Consider the following 19,590-nt stretch of genomic DNA (forward strand, 5'->3'; position numbering starts at 1 on the left):
TAATTACTGGAGTTATTACCCTTGGTTTCATTAATGCGATGCATGCGTTCCATGATGTTGTATTGCACTCATTGATCTACCAGTTATGTTGAATGATTTCTCTTTTAATATCAATTACTCACAAATACTTCATATATTTCAATCATACAAACAACTGCTCATTCAATGTGTGATGGGCGTATTATATACCGCTCGCGGTAACCTTGTTATGTTTTGGTATTGTTTCATAGTGGCTTTTTATCTATGTTATATGTTGTGATATGTAAGTGTTCATGTTTCTGTCTTCAAACGGAAAATTTGACAATACATCTACCGGAATTTAAATTATATGCATCCAATGAACATTTATTTGTTCGGATCCAGGGCCCACATTGGATTGTCGTTATATGACTTATGAGACCTATATATAAACATGTATATATTCTGTTTTCTCCTCTTTAGGTTATCAATATATACGACCCAAAGCGTAACATACTGACTATTGGTCCCTTCAACTATTCGACTATGGACGAAATTGATCTTCTGTGTGGACTACCCAAAAACTTCATTCGAGAGGTAATAAAAAACACTCTGCTATGACACCATGATGGAACAACCCAAAACATCAAATGTTGCCTTACAGACACATGACCAAGGTTTGGAGCAAAATGCTTGTGTAGAGCATCACATTTGACCAGTTCTTATACGCCTGTCAAATTTGACGGGAGTATTATGGTATGGGGTTGTCTGGCCGGCTAGCTGGCCGGCGTAAACTTTTGTTTGTCCGGCAATCTCCTCCTACATTTTTCGACCAATCTCTTTGAAACTTGGTATACATCATAATCATGATATGAAGTTGTGTCTCCCTTAAACAATTTTGATTCAACAATTTTTCCAAATGTTATTGCCCTTTGTTTATTTCAGTATTTGATTTTTGTCGGTCGATCTCCTATATTTTTCAACAGATCTCTTTGAAACTTAGTAGGCTAAATAATCATGATATGTTGTCGTGTTTCCTTAAAAGAATTTTGATTCGACAATGTTTGCAAAAGTTATTGCCCTTTGTTTTTTTCAGTATTTGATTTTTGTCCGGCAATCTCCTCCTACATTTTTCCACGGATCTCTTTGAAACTGGGTATACAATATAACCATGATATGAAGTTGTGTCTCCCTTAAAAGAATTTTGATTCAACGATTTTTGCAAAAGTTATTGCCCTTTGTTCATTTCAGTATTTGATTTTTTGTCTGGAGATTTTCTCCTACATTTTTTATAGCATGTCAGCTAACCACTCTTAGAATGATGCAGATCTTATTTCAATGTAAGAAAGTATATTGTTGACTTCCTGATTAGGGGGTGTTCATTTGTTCGTTTTTATTTAAGTTAAAATTTGATAGGACATTCATCTTTGCATAAACTTGTACACAATTTTGTATTAGAAAAAATCACTAACTTATATTAAGATTTAATAACAATCTAAGAAAAAAATCAAAATAACTGCCAGGTACATGTACGTGTATATATACTGTCATTTATTTTTAAAAATTCTCATATTCAACTATTCAATGCCCAGTGATTTTGTCTGGCAATTTTCCAACAGAATTAAGAACTGCAACAATCATGTAATTAAATGTTTGTAGCACCTGTCAACCTCCCCAGCACAGGAGCCGGCTCACTTTGAGGACCATGTGCGGGCAGCCTTGTTGCAGATTAAGGAGCACCCTCAGCCTATGAAAACAATCTTCAAGGACGAAAAGCCTCGCTGTTACAAACTGGAGAACAAGAAGTGGAAACCGGTGTCAGACTCGTGATAGGAAATGAGTGTGTGGATGTATTATTGAGAACGAACTTTATCATAACCATTGTAATCTAGAACTAACGAGTTGTCTACCTTGATCTGTAATAGTGCGAAAATGGTCATTATTTATTGAACAAACTTTTCTCAAAAGAGACATACTCTTATAGTATTGTTTTAGCATTTATCATCTTTTAGTGCATTTTTCACTTATTCAAATGCACAAAATTATGTTATCACTAAATCTTAATTCACTTTTCCTTCTTGATAGCTGTAGGGGTAAATTATGATAACCGTAAAACTTTAAAAAAAAATGCTGTTGATAATCCGAAATATTAGTGAACTTTTATATGTATTGTCACAGTGGGAAACTATCTAGTTGCTTGTTATAGGCATGGTTTATCTTAAGCTCAATCAGTTGAGCACATGAATAGAAGCCTGGTGGGTTCACCTCCTTGCAGCAGGAGGCATGTGGAAAAAGTTACCTTTGTTACTTTGACGCCTGCTAGAGACATGGGTATTGTGTATGATCATCTCCTCAACTTTGCTGTCACAAAAATGGTCCTACTTAAAGAAGCCTTCAGAATGAGGTCTTTCCTTAGAGAAAGAGTATGTCACATTAGTGAACTTTCCATTTGCTTGTAACTGAATTTGCTTAAATCGGTCAAAAAATTGACTAGATAATCAGAAGACCCAGGTTTGACTCCTAGTGGAGGCATTTGGAGAAGGTGACATTTGTTGCAGTATGTATACTGGGCCGCTTTCGTTTATCACGATCCAAAGGGTTGAACCGGTTGGATCAGAGTTGTTTGTTTATGAAATAAGTTCGGACCTACATTGTGGTAATCTGATGCTGCTTTCAGGGGAGCCTTGACAAAGCCTTGCAAGGCCTGTAGAAAAGTTTGCAGGTCCACAAAGATTTATACCCAAAATTGTTATATTTTTAAACGGACAAACGGGTTGCTCTGCATCAGGCCCAGGAATGTCATTTTGGAATAGTCTCCCCTCCTCCAAGGGTTCTAAAAAAAAAAATCTTTTGCAGAGATGTAAGCTTGACATAGGGAGGAGAGTCCCAGAAAATGCTCATCCCTCCCCGCTGCTCCCCCCAAAAAAATCGTGTTAATGTCTGGAAATCAAATTGTCTGGGTTAAATGTCCTCTGTATAAATATATATAATAACATCACCTATGCAATGTTGTTTATGGTATGACAAAGATATATTATGAAGTGTAAATGATCACATATTATTTTGAATGTTTTATGTAACAGCATAGTTACATGTATATATAATTATGATAAGTTTTGAGTTACTGAAAATTTTGAATTGTACATTACCTCCATTTATTTAATTTATCCTATTTTTTTCTGCTGATGAATCAATATTTTCACTCTAAATTATTTTTCCTTGTTTTTTTCATATAATATGGCCAGCATTGATTTCGCCCACGTATACTTACCATTATTAACTGCTATATGTACACTGTTTATAATACTGTTCACCTTGTTTTGAATGAAGTCTCTTGTTGAAAGGTAAAAAAAAAAAGATAAAAATAAAACAAGGCCTTTATGTTTTGCGTCACTCATCCATACTGCAGCTTGATACATCATGCTGATTGTAAGTTACAACTAGTTGTGTGACAAAAGAATTAGTTTTCATTAGCGTAGCTTCTTTCAAAAAAGTTCTTTTTTTTTCATGACAGCTGAATGTATGTTATAGCCTAAACCGTCTTGGTTGATTTTAACAATATTTATTTAATTGTTACGTTTTCCTGTAAATATATTAACAATCAAAATATTTTGTTATGTGTGCTGTTCAAGCCTAAGTCTTAACATTTATTATGTGACTCTTCTCTTTTAACTCATGACAGTGTGATGATCAAGTGTAATAGAAGGAAATGTTAAGAAGATTTGATGGTTCGATGGTGAAACCTTTTAGACCATGATAAGTGACGAAGAAAAATGGGTATAAACCCGTTTTTTTTTCTTTTATCACATGTTTTGAAATGTTTGACCCTTTACGCAATCATTGTTTTCTGGCTTGAAAAGATCAAAGGTTTTATGTTGTTGATTTCTCATTTTATTTCTTTGTTGTTTATGAATCAATTTAAAACATCAAAAACGTCCCAGCCAGATTGACAGTAAACAGAGTTTTTTTTTCTTGTAAAACCATTTGCTCCTAGTTTTATCTTGATACAAATCAAAATATCAAAAACCCGTCCTAGTTATCCCCCACCCCATTCTACTGCAATATCTGCAGTTAACAGAAGGTAAACTTTCTATATAAAACAAAGCTGTATGTGATGAGGCAAAACAACAATTTGTTTCAGGTACCCCGACCAACCCTAGCAATTTTATCTCACTCAAAAGTACTCCAAGTGTTGGGATAAGTTGTCCACTGGATGCAAACAAACTGATTGACAAGGCAACTATATATATACCCGCTCTACTTCATAGGCAGGCATCAAAACCAAATTTAAATCCCATATTATTATTTAAAAGACCTAAAAATATGTTTGGTAATTTTTGTTATTTCTTAAATCACCCCACAAAAAAGGGGGGAAAAGATAATGATATAAAAATCAATCCCGACCATACCTGAGACATATATTTACATAGTTTTTTTGGCCTAAGGAAATAAAGACATAGAAATCTTGTCCCAGTTACACATGGTTGGTAGTATTTTGGTAGTGTTGATTGAGCTTGCTATCTCTGATCCTTGAACCAAGCTGTGGGTGATCATTATACAAATATATAACAATTGTTGTGAACTAAATAAATAATGAAAAAAAAACCAGTCTTTTTGCTTTTATATTTATTCAATTGAGTTTACTTTGAGGGTATATGTACATACTAAATATTGTATATGTACAGTGTATATACATTTAAGATAGCACTTCACTACAACACTCCAAGAATTACCAACAGTAATCAATTTAAGTATCATTCTTTAATTGTACAGCAGTGGAGACTAGTAAAACTGTAAACTCAATTTAACGTTACGCTCAGATGTGATTCGTTTGATGAACATCAAAGGATTGAACTAGTCTTCTCGTCTCGTCCACAAGGTGGTGCACACAGAGCCTTCGATTTTGCTAGAAGTATAAGTGAGCCTAACCCCTGGAATTACCAGACTTTGTAACAGATAACCAGTATTCAGATTTGGACTTCAGATTAGATACATGTATATCATGATGCATGAACCTGTACATGAAGTTACCTTTCCTTTAGTATGTGTTGGGAGAGTAAGTTGTAAACCATTTAACTTGTTTTTCACATCCATTTGAAAATGTATGCATCACAGATTCTATTATTGAATAAAGTACTGTTCAATCAAAAAATATCTGTGTACCCTAACTGAATTAAATATTCAAGTGTCATGTTTAAAATGATGAAACAAACACACAAAGAAAAGTGTAGACATGGAAATTTATTGAAATTCATAAAGGACAAAAGAGATATTTGGCAGAGAGTAGGTGTAGAATCCTACTTACATATAAAGTGTATATATATTTACTGTGCTGATAGCACTATGTATATCAATATCAATACAATGTGAAAAAATAAACTGAAGTACATACCTTTATCAGGACAGAATCAACAACAAGCACTATCACAGTCACATCTATTGTGTATACATTTATTATGCAAATTGAGGTTGTGAATTAATTCAGAGCACTATAACTGAACGATTATTCTTAAAAATATGTTTTCAATGACAATTTTAGAATGAAATACTTTCTGTGCAAATTAATGCATTTCAAAATCTAAAACCTATCAAAAACTTTAAATTTTCTTTACAAATAAACTTTGTCAACAATTTCATAAAAACAAAAAATAATAATCTTCAATTTCAAATATACATTTTCTTTTCCAAAAAAAACCCCAAAAAACTATGAATGTACATTAAAATGACAGATAAGTATAAATATAACAAACCTTTTTGAAGGACTTAAATATAATACATTTGTATAAAGTTTTAAGATATTCTTCAAATAATGCTGACAATATATATATTTATATAGGATCTATGAAAAGTGCATTTTGAATTTTCTTTTCAAATTTCATAACATTGCAACTTTGACTTAATTCAGATATCTAAAACATCCACCTACATGTACATGTTATTTAAAAATATTTTTGGCCTTAACCGACTCTTCAGCAATATACTTTATGTATAATTTTTCATTTGTAGTTAATTTTATAATTCAACTGACTAGATCAAATATAAAGATGTGAAATAGACAAAATAAGTAAAATATAAATTTTAAAAAAAGCATAATGTTGATTTTAATTTGAAAGTTTGCATGTGAATGCAAAACTAATTACTGTATACAGACATTTTTTTGCTGCAGTTAAATTTTTATCCATTTAGTAAAAATGATAATTTGAGTTTCTTATATACCCCTATATCACAATCTAGGACGTCGTAGGTCTTCTTGAAGCAGTTCACAGATTATTATCCGTCATTATTGGGCCTGTGCAATGCAACCAGCCAATATCTTTTTTTGCAACTTCCTGGGGAGCATACAGCCGGTGCTGCAATTGAGGCGCTCACAGCTAGCATCTTACAATCCCAGCAGTGTCAAAGAATGAATTGCAATCAAAAATGCAAAGGAAATACATATACATTACATACTTGGACAATAAAAAACAGTAAAGTATCTAAAAGATGAAATTCAATTTCTACGTTAAAAGAAAGAATGCTTAAAGAATACATGTGCAGGTGTTGGTACTTCAGGCTTGACACTGGTGCTGCTAGATTACAAAATACAAACAACAGTTAACTAATTCAACCCTGAAATTTCAAAATGAACCATTCCAACCTTTGAATTGGAAGAGTTCAAATGTGTCTTCAGGTGTGAATGAGTTAATTCTAACATCTAATGGAATGTGTGTCAGAATAATTTCAATTAATTGCCGATATTTGGTTAAAGATTGTCCCATTCACTTGCTGTATATATCCAATCTAAAACTATGAGAAAGAATACTCAGATTTAAATAAAAGTTTGGGAACTGTCATACATATTGCATATCTGGTAAATATAAATGAATATTTTGTACAGATTCACATTGAAAGGTCAACTAAATTACACTCATCATTAAAGGTCAGTCAATCAATTTTTTTCATTGGAAGGTCAATTAATGATCCTCCTCCTTAGAAACTTATGTTCTTGATGATTGGTGACCTATCAAAGGTCAGTTAGTCTCTTCCCACAATGCCCTGGAGCAGTTTTTTGTAGTCCCCACTACAGTCGTCGTTAATCCAATTCCAAAGTGTCTGTTTGGTCTCCTCTAGGAAGGCAGCCTTGATTTGCTCCATGTCGATCTGTAAACAAAAATATGTACAATTTGTTATTCCATGGAAAATAACCTGCTCAAGAATTTTAATCCAAGTGTTAGGAATGTTCAGTTGAAATCTGGTAGTCTGATCGTAAACAGAATCTTGTTCAAGACAACTATTGTCTCCCATATTTCATCTTTTTTCTTCCATCTCCCTTTCACAAAAATGGAGACATTTTTTTCATACTCAGGTTTTAGTTCTTCCTCTGGTTCCTCTTCTAATAAATAAATCTTGTTCAGGGCCCGTATTCATGAAACTGTTCTCATGCTCAAGCATGGATTTTGAGCTCAAGACTTATTTCTTGTTTCAGTTATAAATTAATAAATTATTTTGGAAAAATGTTGAAAAGACTTAAAGCCATATATACCATCTTCAAGAAAAACATTTGACTATTCGATCGTTTGCTATGATTTAAGTGAGTTACAAGAAGGTTGGTTTGAGCACAAAATCTATGCTTGAGCATGGGAACGGTTTCATGAATACGGGCCCTGGCCCTTAAATCTTGGAGCATCAATTAAGGTCAAAGGTCACACTTGACCACTTTTAAATTGAACCTTACTCCTACTATATACCACACTTGACTCTGGGACTGTTGGGACACTATATTGAACTCCAGATTACTATACTTGACTCGGGACACTATATTGAACTCCAGATTACTATACTTGACTCGGGATACTTTGACTCCAGGACACCATAGTTTATTGGGATACTAAGTTGACTTCAGGGGTATATACAGGATATGCCTCCAGAACTATACACTGTTAGATGTTTGACAGCCAGTCATTATAGAATAGTATGACATGGTTTTGTAGCCGCAACCCTTCCATACATTTTCAACTCAACAGCACATACATGTAGATATAAATACCTATTTCAACCTTAAAACCTCACATGTCGTCAAAAATTACTTAAAGAGAAGGAAGTGATCGACAAAGCTTACCTCAGAGCGGGAGACGATGATCCTGATGAGGTCGGAGTCTGCTGTGCCCAATCCTTTCATCGTCATTATCAATCTCTTGGCAAAGTAACGTGGAGGAAACTTGATACACATTACTGTGAAAGGTCAAAATAAATAAGGTGGAATAACCTCTGGTGTTTCAAATCATTTGCTTCAGATTTCAGATTTTCAGATTTTATTTCCAACACTCAGACACATGAAAATGTGTAACATGAGGTACATGTACATGCATTCATATATCTAAATTATGACAGGATGGACAGGTGCATGCATGTATATGAAGATACTGATATATGTATATATATATATGCATGATAACATGTTGTACAAATGAACTATTTCGTAATTAGACACAGCAATGCATACATATATGTAGATAGCCACGCATATGCACAGTGAACAAAGAGGTATAACTCTGTAAGTACTGGGACAAAATACATGTGCAGTACCTGATTTCAGAATGCAAATTACCACTACCCCATCCTATGAGATACTAGCGTGCAAAATTTGTCAATTGTAGGAGACAGAGATCATGAGAAATGCACTGAACAAAATGATATACTGATGGACTGCACAGGTGGACAGAATGCAAAGCTTACTTTGTAGTTAGTACTTATTGGGGATAATTACTTACCCAAAGTGTATAATGCCATCTTGAAATCCCCAGACGTTTCATCATCGACTGCATTCTCAATGTCACACTGGGATAACTAAAGTTAAAAATATAAATTTTTGAAGAAATGTACACCAGTGAACACCGTGCCATATGAAAATGATAAGAAATATAAAGTTACAGCCATCTTTGGAAACCTGTGTTTTTCAAATTATTTTCAAATTATTGGCAATTCTTAATTTCACAAAATTGTAAAATTCAATCAGCCTCCCCATTTATGCTTTTTTACAGAATGTTTATCCTTAAAGAGTGATGACATTTTGTATGTATAATGATTTAAAACTAGAACTGTCAGTCAAAGGCTAACGTATATCCTCCTCCCCAATAAGAATTAGTCCAGTGCAATGAACAGTTTAATATCAAGTGAACAAATTTGTAGCAAACTTAAATAAGTCTATTTAAAAGTTTTACAAGCATTATTATGGCTATAACATCAGGTAAATCAGAATGAACAACACTTATACATTATTATAACTAAAGATTTCACGAATGGGACATAAATCCCATAAGGGTAACTAAATGAAAGATCATAAACAATGGGGCAAAACTTCAAAGGGTGGTGCAAGTATCTGTAACAATTCAATTTTTTTAGATAAAAACTGTAGGATGAGTTGTCCAGACAAAATTCTGTCTCTAGACAGAAAAAGACTGACAGATTGACTGACAACTGGATTAAAGTATATCCTAGCTTACTTCTTCACATTTTGAGAAATTAATTACATGGGATTTGGTATATTTTATGTTTTAACTTTGGCTATGGTATACCCATGTACGTGAGCTGACCTTGACGTATTCAGAGTAAGTCCTCCGGAGCTGGTACGGGTCACGTATGGAAAAGATTCGATTGAAGGTCTCCTCATCTGTGCCCCAGCTATCCTGACCTGCTTCAAATAACTTCTTGGCATCACGCTCTGCCCTACCCACGTTCACCAACTTATCATGGTTGACTGCAAACATTCCTGTGGGCATGTCCAGTTCATTCTTCACTTCCTCCACAGCCTCCTCCAGGCTCCCAAGGTCAATAATGTCACGATTACCCTAAGGAATTAAAATGTTGTAATTATACACATGTTGTGATGGATATACAAATTTCATCAATATCAGAGATAAAGCAACACATTTTAGCCTGATAAACAGGTTAGTGGCCCTGGGCTTTGTACCAAGTTTGTTTTGTGCCAAATTAAATGTGGTGTAAAAAAATACTGACCATTCCACACACTTGGTTTCATCTTCAGTTTTTTTTTTTTTTGTGGGTGCCTTGTGTTGTCTTTGAGTTCAGATTTTGTGTATTGATGACATAGTACATGAGTTTGGGGATATATGCAAGATCATTGATATTTTTGAGAAAATGTCAAAGGAATACACATCGGACAATTAGGAACATTTCAGGGTTTATACCTGGCTTGCCGATATCAGTAGACGTTTGTAGTCTCCAGATGTGTCACCTTCAATGTCTTCCTCTAGTGCATTCTCTGGGGCTTTCAGGTCAGGGAAAGCAACTACAGTAACAAAGACGGCACACCTGTGATTTATTAATTCCTTAAATAACAGCTTCAGAGAAACAAAAGCCAATTTGTGCAAGAAACTTTAAAGGAGAAAATGTAAGCAAATATCGATAGAGTGTATAGGTACTGTATGTGTTTCTTAGTTGTGACAGTTAAGCTTACCATCTTTGTATGCCTCCACCATAGCTTTAATCTGAGGATTGGTGCGTGAAAACATGATCTCGCACAAAACAGAGTCATCTGTTCCTAAACCCTGCAACAACAAACATCGGTCACTAATGTAAATTGTTATCATTGTGTTTCAAGTAAGGTACAAACAGTTACTTCACCCTGATGCATAGCAATTTCAAAACAGTTGCTTCACCTTGATGCAAAGTGATTAAGCAACGCATGGACAGGTAAATTGTAACACATGGACAGGTAAATTGTAATACATGGACAGGTAAATTGTAATACATTGTAATACATGGACAGGTAAATTGTAATACATGGACAGGTAAATTGCAATACATGGACAGGTAAATTGTAATACATGGACAGGTAAATTGTAACACATGAACAGGTAAATTGTAATGCATGGACAGGTAAATTGTAACACATGGACAAATAAATTGTAATGCATGGACAGGTAAATTGACAGGTAAATTGTAATACATGGACATGCAGTGAAACAAGGACATCATGTGACAATTTTGAAAGAAGTATATACTTCATTGACATAATGACATCATAAAGATGTATACTTTTTTAGTGTCATTACATGTCCATGTATGATATGATGACAATCCTCTATGGTGGCACTGCACGTACACTGCAAGTAACTGTTTGTACCTTACATAAAACACTACATACGTGTCAAAAGAAGTGCTCTGGGGTGAATTTTGTCTATACAATCATTTCAGACCATATTTTGAGGTTTTACCCTATTTGCCTGCAACAATGACAGTTAATATTGCTGTTATGCACATTTAGTGTTTGCAAAATATTACTACTATTTGTTAGTATGATATATTCACTTCATTTATACATATTCTAATGGCTAATGGCAAAACATAAAAAGAATTAGACACAAGTTCAAGAACTTAAAATCTGTCTTTTCCCTAGGTCTTCCCATCTAGAAAGAGCTTTAATAGGCAATGCCTGTGCCTGATCCATTTGTCATTTAATTTGTAGAATAAAATTAATTTTAAGTGAGATATGATACATGTATATTACCTATTGCATTAGAATTCCTCACACATCAATTGTCCAACAATATGTTTCTTACACAAGTGACCTGTACATGTATTACTTACATATATAGCGTTCCTCACACACCAGGCATCATACTCCTCCGGACTCACGAACAGAGCCATAACACACTCCTTCAGGTTTCCGCTCAGTTCTGATTTCAGGCGCTCAACCAGGTCCTAAGCAACAAAAATACACCAATTTCTTGTGAGACACTGATTATGCCTTACACTCATGTATTTCCTACAATTTAAATCGAGGAATTTGCTTGTATAACATCTTAATGATAGAGTGAATGAACTAGTCATTATTAAAAAGACATCCAGTTATATACAGTTGTTTCCTGAGACAACTATTATTACATAATACACAATAAAAGGCGAATTCCGCGCTTTTTTCTGTGGCTTTTTGGGGGTAATAATGGGCCCTATTCCTAACTGAAATTATGTCATATGTATAATAAGCCTGTTTCCCAATAATTGCATTATACTTCTGAAAAATTCCTTCCCTTGTTTATTTCCNAAAGCCCCATCCCAAATTTAAAAGAAAAGCTCTGGCATTACATAACAATGGTGTTTACAGTCATATAAAAACCTTGCTTTTAAGTAGAAAACACTCGTACGGATTTCAAAGGCTACCTTCGTATGATATTACAAAAAAATGTAATTTGAAGCTTTAATTTTAATTGTAAGATATGGCCAGTTTTGTGGATCAATTCCAATCGGCAGAAGGATATCGTTATAACTATGTAAATGAGGTAAGCTTGTAGTGACCCCATATGATTCTTATAAAACCTTACATGTCTGTCTATGCACAAACAGTCATTTTATACTTACTGTGCCATAAGCAGTCTTGAATTTTTTCTTCAGCTCCTGTCTTTGTGAGTTAGTTCGGGCTGTGATTACATGTATAATTGCATCCTCATTTGTACCTGAGAACAAGATAATAGCTTTCAATACAATTAGGCTAGATGTGTGTGTTAGTATATAACTCCTTGATAATCATTGCAACAGCCAGATCAGGGCAAGATATTAATGAAAAACTGCTCTCATGTTCCAACTCGGATTCTGTGCCCGTTTCCTCAATCTGGAGACTGAGAAACTTATTTAAATTTCACATTTTATTAATGATTTGGCGGAATTTGAAGTCAAGCACCATTTTCAACTTTGTATGATTTTATACAAGAAAGTTGGATTGTGCACAAATTCTTGCATGAGCATGAGAATGGTTTCATACATCTGGGCCTCGTATTGAAACCAGGCCACATCATAAAACATTACACTAAACTTGATCTTCACCAATTATAACCAACTGAGATAAGTTGGTCAAATATTGTCATGCTTTGAGTCAAATTTCACATATCTTTCTTCTTCCTTTTCACCTGACTTATTTTGTATTTATTTTACTTTAGTAATATCACACACAAAACATTTTTTTTCTCTAGAATTTACCAAGTCCATCCATAGCTGCATCGAGGTATATACAGTCATATTCTGAGTCCCATCTTTCCCCTCCAGCAGATGTACCATCAAACTCCTGCATGAAGACAACAACTGGATCGTCTTCTTGGTATTTGGTGTAAGTCTTAACCGTGCCAGTGGTGGGCTCCAGACTGTTGTACTTATCTAAGTGGTCCTTTAGTCTGGCTACATAACGAGACTTCAGGTCAGCCCGCTGTTCGTCACTCAAACCAGCAATCTTCTCTGCTATTTTCTGTAACCAGTTACAACCTAAATGACGCTTAGGAGTTCAGATATATCTCTTGTTCCGAGATATCTTTACAGTGACTTTCCTTATTACAAATTTAATGGTCTATACAGATGAGTGTTAGGTTCTATTCTAAAGATTTCTTTGATCAATTATGGATAAAACATGATCTAGACAGATCTTAACGTATTGGTATCCTTTTAGACATTTCAGTTTTTCTCATTTTGGATGATTAATTCTTAAGGTCTCTATAATCCTTACAAACCTGTATATCTGGTAACTGTTTCATTATTTTATAATAGTTTATAAATTTCACTTTGATCTTACAGCCTTCTTCTTGGCCTTCTTGCGGATCTTCCTGCGTGACTTCTTGACTTCTTCCTCCTCTTCCTCGTCTTCCTCATATTCCTCCTCATCTTCTTCATCGTCCTCATCGGCCAGTCCAGCCTACAAAAACAGCAAGATCTGTCAGAATCTTTAAACATATTTTGGAACTTTTCTGACATTTGTTATGTTTTATGCTACAATGGATGAAAAGTCCAAATTTATATCATTTAACAATGAATTTCTGAAAGATAAAAACCTAAACCAGTGGTTTAAATATATCACTATCTATATAATCACTTCCTTTGCTCCTAATACTGACCCTTTTGATCGACATGAAGGAGAATGTATCATGTCTCAAACAGTATGACCAGACAATTGAATGAATATTGAAGGATGGGATTCATAGTAGCAAGCATAGAATTGAACGACCTTGACAAATGTACCTCCTATTGCAGTAGTACTTATTGAAATTCCAGGAAAGGTTCAAAACAAGGTTACTTCCATTAATTAGTGACCTTATTATAAGGTCATTCCAATGGAGTGAATACAATCCCTAAAATCACACCAACCCCTCAATGTTACCAAAAGATACTTTGATCCCCAAGATCAAATCAACAGAGATATGGATCCCAAAAGTCATACCACCAGTAACTTTATTCCCATGGTCATACAAACACTAGCCTTCTCCAAAGATCATACTGAAAATAACCTTCTCTATAAGGTTATAAATTACCAAGTGACCTCCATAGGTCATATCACTAGTGACTTCCAAAGGTCATATCAATAGTGACTTCCAAAGGTCATATTAATAGTGACTTCCAACGTCATATCAATAGTGACTTCCAAAGGTCATATCACTAGTGACTTCCAAAGGTCATATCAATAGTGACTTCCAAACGTCATATCAATAGTGACCTCCAAAGGTCATATCAATAGTGACCTCCATAGGTCATATCAGTAGTGACTTCCAAAGGTCATATCAATAGTGACCTCCATAGGTCATATTAATAGTGACTTCCAAACGTCATATCAATAGTGCCCTCCAAAGGTCATATCAATAATCAATAGTGACTTCTAAAGTGACCTGCAAAAGTCATATCAATAGTGACTTCCAAACGTCATATCAATAGGGACTTCCAAACGTCATATCATTAGTGACTTCCAAAGGTCATATCATTAGTGACTTCCAAAGGTCATATCAATAGTGACTTCCAAACGTCATATCAATAGTGACCTCCATAGGTCATATCAATAGTGACTTCTAAAGGTCATATCAATAATCAATAGTGACTTCTAAAGTGACCTGCAAAAGTCATATCAATAGTGACCTCCAGAGGTCATATCAACAGTGACCTCCAATGGTCATACCAATAGTGACCTCCTTCAAACGTTCTACCAACAATGACCCCCTTCAAAGGTCAAACCAGCTGTGACCTTTTCCAAAGGTCATATCACTATTAAGTTTTAACCTCCTCCAAAGGTCATACAAATACCGGGAGTGGTCTTCCAAAGGTCATATCAACAGTGCGTCCTAGAAAGCTTTCATATAGCCAGAGACCTCCTTCAAATGTAAAGCTTAATTAAGCTAATAGAGATCTCAAAAACTAATATATTATACTCTGTGAAACGAAACAGAAAATTGTTCAATTCCTTTATCTGAAGCATGCATCAAGCTATCAAAAATTATTACTCAACTAAAATATTCAAAAGAAGGACAACAAAAATGAAGCAGCATTATTGAATGATTAAGTTAAATAACTATCTTCAATTAGGTAAAGATTTATCAGTGATCCAAAGATTAATACCCACCTCCTCTGCTAGGTCGAGGAAACAGTTATCAGTACTCCATGTTGTGTTGATGGTGATGTTGGTCTGTATGGTAGGGGGCATCATCTGCATTTGGCATGGCATCTGTGTACAGTAGGAATGTAATTGAGGTTAACAAGACAGAGATCACTTCTCTCATAGAGGGCTGCATCTGTTTGTATAATAGGTAGCGGTAGTGTATACAAAGGTCAACATCCAACAGATCTGGCAATGTGCAGTCATGGTCAATTATGGTCAAAGTTTTACAAAGTTTAAGGTCAACATCAGACTGACCAACAAGAGATGTCATCTAACGACAAAAGGTATAGAAAGGTCACCGTTTAAAAGATGGCAGTGTTCAACAGTCATGGTACTTACGGGCAAGAGGTTTACGAAGTTCAGGGTCAACATCCGACAGATCAATAGGAGATGACATTTATGGGCCATATCTATACACAGGTCATGGTCAACACAAGATAAAAGCCATTGGTCAGTTGGTGATACTACATGTTAGTAAATTATACTTACACCAGCAAATGGGTTCATCATCATCTGTTGGGGTGGAGGAAACCCTGTAATGTAAACATAATTATTGTGAAAAAACTAGTACTCTGTATGTAAGGATTGCTAAGGCAATAAATATCCGCTACTGAATGACAGAAATTTGATAGTGAACAGATATCAAATTAATGAGAAAGATGTCCATCAATAAATACACTTGTTTAATGTTTATGTAAACTGGGAAACTAATTAACACATACATAGAGTGGTCATAGAGTAAACAGTGGTATATCCAAGATAGATGGCATTTGTGAACAGGGGGGACACTTGCAGTTAAGCTCCCTCCCTACTTTTGGTCAATCTATTTTCATTAGAGATGGGGGTTTATTTGTGGATAAATACGGTAGTGTAGTTGCTTATCATGTTGTGAAAAACTGAAAAAGGATGAATATCTTCAGATATTGCAGAAAAAAATGCAAAAATATGTTGGGCATGACATTTTTAAATGCAAGGGTCATAACCCTGTCAAAAAAAAGGAAAATAAGTCATATGAGGTAAATATCTTGAGGCAGTATTGTTGAAAAGTCCTAAAACCATATATGGCGGCCATGTTTTTCAAAACACCTCTTAGTTAGTTTTGTGTTTCATCAGAGTCTTGTCACATGGGGTTGGTGAGCTCAATGCTAAGCATGAATTATCACTCATTCATAATATTGTTAATTATGTGAGTGTTGAATCTGTATATACCTGAGTTGACTTGGTAGGCTGGATTAGCATAGGTGAATCCTCCTCCATAGTAGTTACTCTGGTAGGGATTGCCATACTGTAAATCAAAACAAAAGGAAAAACGATAAATTCTATAATATCATATATATGTGTATTTGTTTTCTATATCATTGGAAAAAAATATCTTAAATTAATTTGCTTTGATAATTAATCATTTTATTTTTGAGAATTTATTTTACTTACGTAGGCCATTTTGTTTGATGGTTTGTTTTACGTCTACAGGATACCTGTAGAAATAAGTCATACATATGATACACTGATTACAATATACATAATATCATGTTTCATGATACATAATTATATATAATTATATTTCCTGGTAGAACTCAGACAGTAGTAGTTGAAGGGGAGAAGTCTGATTTTGTCGATGTCCATTCCGGGGTACCCCAGGGGTCAGTTTTGGGACCCAGTTTATTTCTTTACTTATTCTACACTAGGCTTTTTAAGACGAAATCTTAAAATTGGCTCAACATCAGCCAAAGTACAGGCATACAAATCATTAGTTCGACCATCACTTGAGTATGCCTTTACAGTATGGGACCCTCACACCTATGTGCTCAGTAAGCACAGGTACAACCATCATACCTCCAGTGTGTCAGAAATGTTGGACCACCTATAGCTGGGCCTCTAGCAGATAGACGTAGAGATGATTGTCTGACCATGCTTCCTAACATTGTAAACCAGAAAGTCGCTATCATAAAATCAAACAGATTAATCCCTACAGTTAGAAAATCCCGAACAAACAACCAGTTTTCGTATCAAATTCCCCACTCAAAAACCCAGACCAGAAAGACATCATTCTTCCCTTGAACTATACCCGAGTGGAATAAACTCCCACCTGACATTATTTCGAGCCCCACAACGGAATTATTCAAATCAGCCCTCTACCGTCACTTTTTAAATGCAAATTAGACCATCTTGTATCTTTTAAAAACAATCTCTTTCCATGTTTTCTCCTCGTCTGACATTTTATCTTCAAATTGTTGAAGTTGGTCAGCACCATTTAGAAGTAAAGGTAGAAATATACATTAGATACATAGACATTACATATATATACTGTTTACAATGTTCTTCAGGATGAAAAACCCAAACGTACTGTATATCATCTACCATGAATTTCTAATTTTAAACTGTAACATTTTTCTCATGCTTCAATTTACTAGGAGTAACTACATGTGTCAATCCTGTACACATGTACATTAAATATACTTTCATTAAGTTTTTTTTTTTTTTTACCACAACAAAATTTCAGAAAAAAGTTCCTTACACATTTGTTTAGGAAATAACTTTGGGATTTGATTAAAATATGTCCTGTCTATGTATAAGGACACCTGTCCAGTAAGATTTAGGCAGTTTTCTTCGCATTTTGATAAAAAAAATACATTTAAAAATTAGAATCTACAATGCATTTATAGGCATTTGGGAATGCTGTTATCATTCTTAAAATTAATTAGGAGAAGGTGACAAATTAATTCCTTAAATACAAATATATTGTGTATGTTTGCAAAAAAGAATTAATGAAAGAGAGTGGACTCCTTACATGGCTTTTTAAGGTCATATCCTACATTATTACACCTGAAATTTGTGTGAGAGTTATCTCCCTTAAATCAGTATTGCAACCCAGAGTCCATTGTTCTTTAAAAAATACTATTTAAATATCAAGTCCCTGCAAAATATGACAATTATCTCAATTACTCATAACTTAATCCAACAAAATAAGTTAATCAAGTCATCAAAGAGGACAAGTATGTATTTTTTTAACTAACAGGGTGGTAGTTTTTAAAAATTCTAATTATCACTAATTGCTGCTTTTTTAGGGGCAGTTTGAAAGTACAAGGTCCAATTTCATATTTTTTTCCTTAATCTTTGAGAATAAAAACTGTTGTTCTTATGTCATAAAAGCATGTCACGCTATAAGTCTGACAATGAGCTGTATGTTGTATATGTTCGTTGGCTGGTAAGGTGAGTCACTGGTAGTATTTTTTAATCAAAAAACAACAACATCAATGTGACAAACATTTGTAAACAAACGGCATTACAGGACGAAAAGCTGATCAGAAAGCTTCAACTTATACGATAAATTAAATTAGATCTGAAGACAGATACTAAAGCAGGTATGTCACATGCTATATATTGTCAACGGCATCTTCAATTCACACGTAGCAACGGTGACATCAGATGAGAATAACCTAAGACACGTAAACTATTTTCATGGCGCTCTCAAAGAGCGTACCAAGTCATCACAATCAACTAGTTTAGTAAGTGTAACGCAATACTATGTATGATATAAATGATTTCAGAGCATGACAATTAGTTTTGCCTCGTTAACCACCAAAGATATTACCTTGCGATACGCACCTGTTTATCTCCTCCAGACGCTTAATGTCCTTCGATACAAACATCCATGTGACCAGCATGTGCGGTTACCTAGGGCCGTTTTCGTTGGTCAAACCGGTCGGACCACTGTTGTTCGTGTATCAAATAAGGTCGAACCTAGTAATCTGATGCTGCTTTCAGGCGAGCCTTGACAAAAAGCCTCGCAAAGCCTGCATAAAGATTTGCAAGTCCACCAATATTTATACCCGAAATTTGTACATTTATAAACGGTCAAACCGGTTGTTCCGCATAAACAAACAGGACCCAGCATGTTGTGTTGAGTGCATGTCTCAAAGACGCTTTACCTGGCGGCCAGGTATAATATAGGTCTAGATTTTTTTTCTGTAATGAGTGTGGACTTATCCCTTCACAGGTAAGTCTTAATGTCAATAATGAGGATTAGAGAACAAAACCACAGGTTCTTGTAAGCTGTTAACATTCTATACTTATATTATAATACAGCGTAGTAGATATATGTAGCTACCATCCAGGATAATAATACTCGTTTCATAATTGATAAAATGTAAATGTGCTTTATTATGTTTTAAAACAAAATGTACAGGTGTATAAAAACGCGTTAACAGCTCTAGTTGTAATAAGTTTAT

The 19,590-nt window shown here is 34.6% G+C and overlaps 2 protein-coding genes across 9 annotated transcripts in view; one reads left to right on the top strand and one right to left on the bottom strand.

Annotated features, from left to right (window-relative positions):
• LOC110463922 (protein N-terminal asparagine amidohydrolase-like) overlaps positions 1 to 4,585 on the top strand; it is a 28,844-nt gene extending 24,259 nt beyond the window's left edge. For all 7 annotated transcript variants that reach the window (XM_021518865.1, XM_021518867.1, XM_021518868.1 and 4 more), the window contains 2 exons: positions 442 to 555; positions 1,618 to 4,585. In XM_021518865.1, the coding sequence (XP_021374540.1) occupies positions 442 to 555; positions 1,618 to 1,788 (285 nt within the window). In that variant the 3' untranslated portion in view covers positions 1,789 to 4,585. The remainder of the gene's footprint in view (positions 1 to 441; positions 556 to 1,617) is intronic.
• A 1,179-nt stretch (positions 4,586 to 5,764) lies between these two features.
• LOC110463919 (annexin A13-like) lies at positions 5,765 to 19,210 on the bottom strand. Of its 2 annotated transcripts, none has more exons than XM_021518860.1 (15): positions 18,968 to 19,210; positions 16,793 to 16,836; positions 16,571 to 16,646; positions 15,851 to 15,894; positions 15,326 to 15,427; positions 13,517 to 13,636; positions 12,934 to 13,195; positions 12,319 to 12,413; positions 11,548 to 11,661; positions 10,415 to 10,505; positions 10,146 to 10,246; positions 9,531 to 9,785; positions 8,709 to 8,784; positions 8,057 to 8,169; positions 5,765 to 7,098 (listed from the first exon to the last, which is right to left on the bottom strand). In XM_021518860.1, the coding sequence occupies exons 2-15, from the start codon at positions 16,799 to 16,801 to the stop codon at positions 6,973 to 6,975; spliced, it is 1,584 nt and encodes a 527-aa protein (XP_021374535.1). In that variant the 5' UTR covers positions 16,802 to 16,836; positions 18,968 to 19,210; the 3' UTR covers positions 5,765 to 6,972. The 2 variants fall into 2 exon arrangements, with proteins under 2 accessions (XP_021374535.1, XP_021374534.1); XM_021518859.1 differs by having other exon boundaries at positions 18,954 to 19,210.
• Between the last annotated feature and the right edge of the window lie 380 nt (positions 19,211 to 19,590).

Source organism: Mizuhopecten yessoensis, unplaced genomic scaffold, assembly GCF_002113885.1.
Source record: "Mizuhopecten yessoensis strain PY_sf001 unplaced genomic scaffold, ASM211388v2 scaffold10945, whole genome shotgun sequence".
In the NCBI taxonomy this organism is placed as follows: Eukaryota; Metazoa; Mollusca; class Bivalvia; order Pectinida; family Pectinidae; genus Mizuhopecten; species Mizuhopecten yessoensis.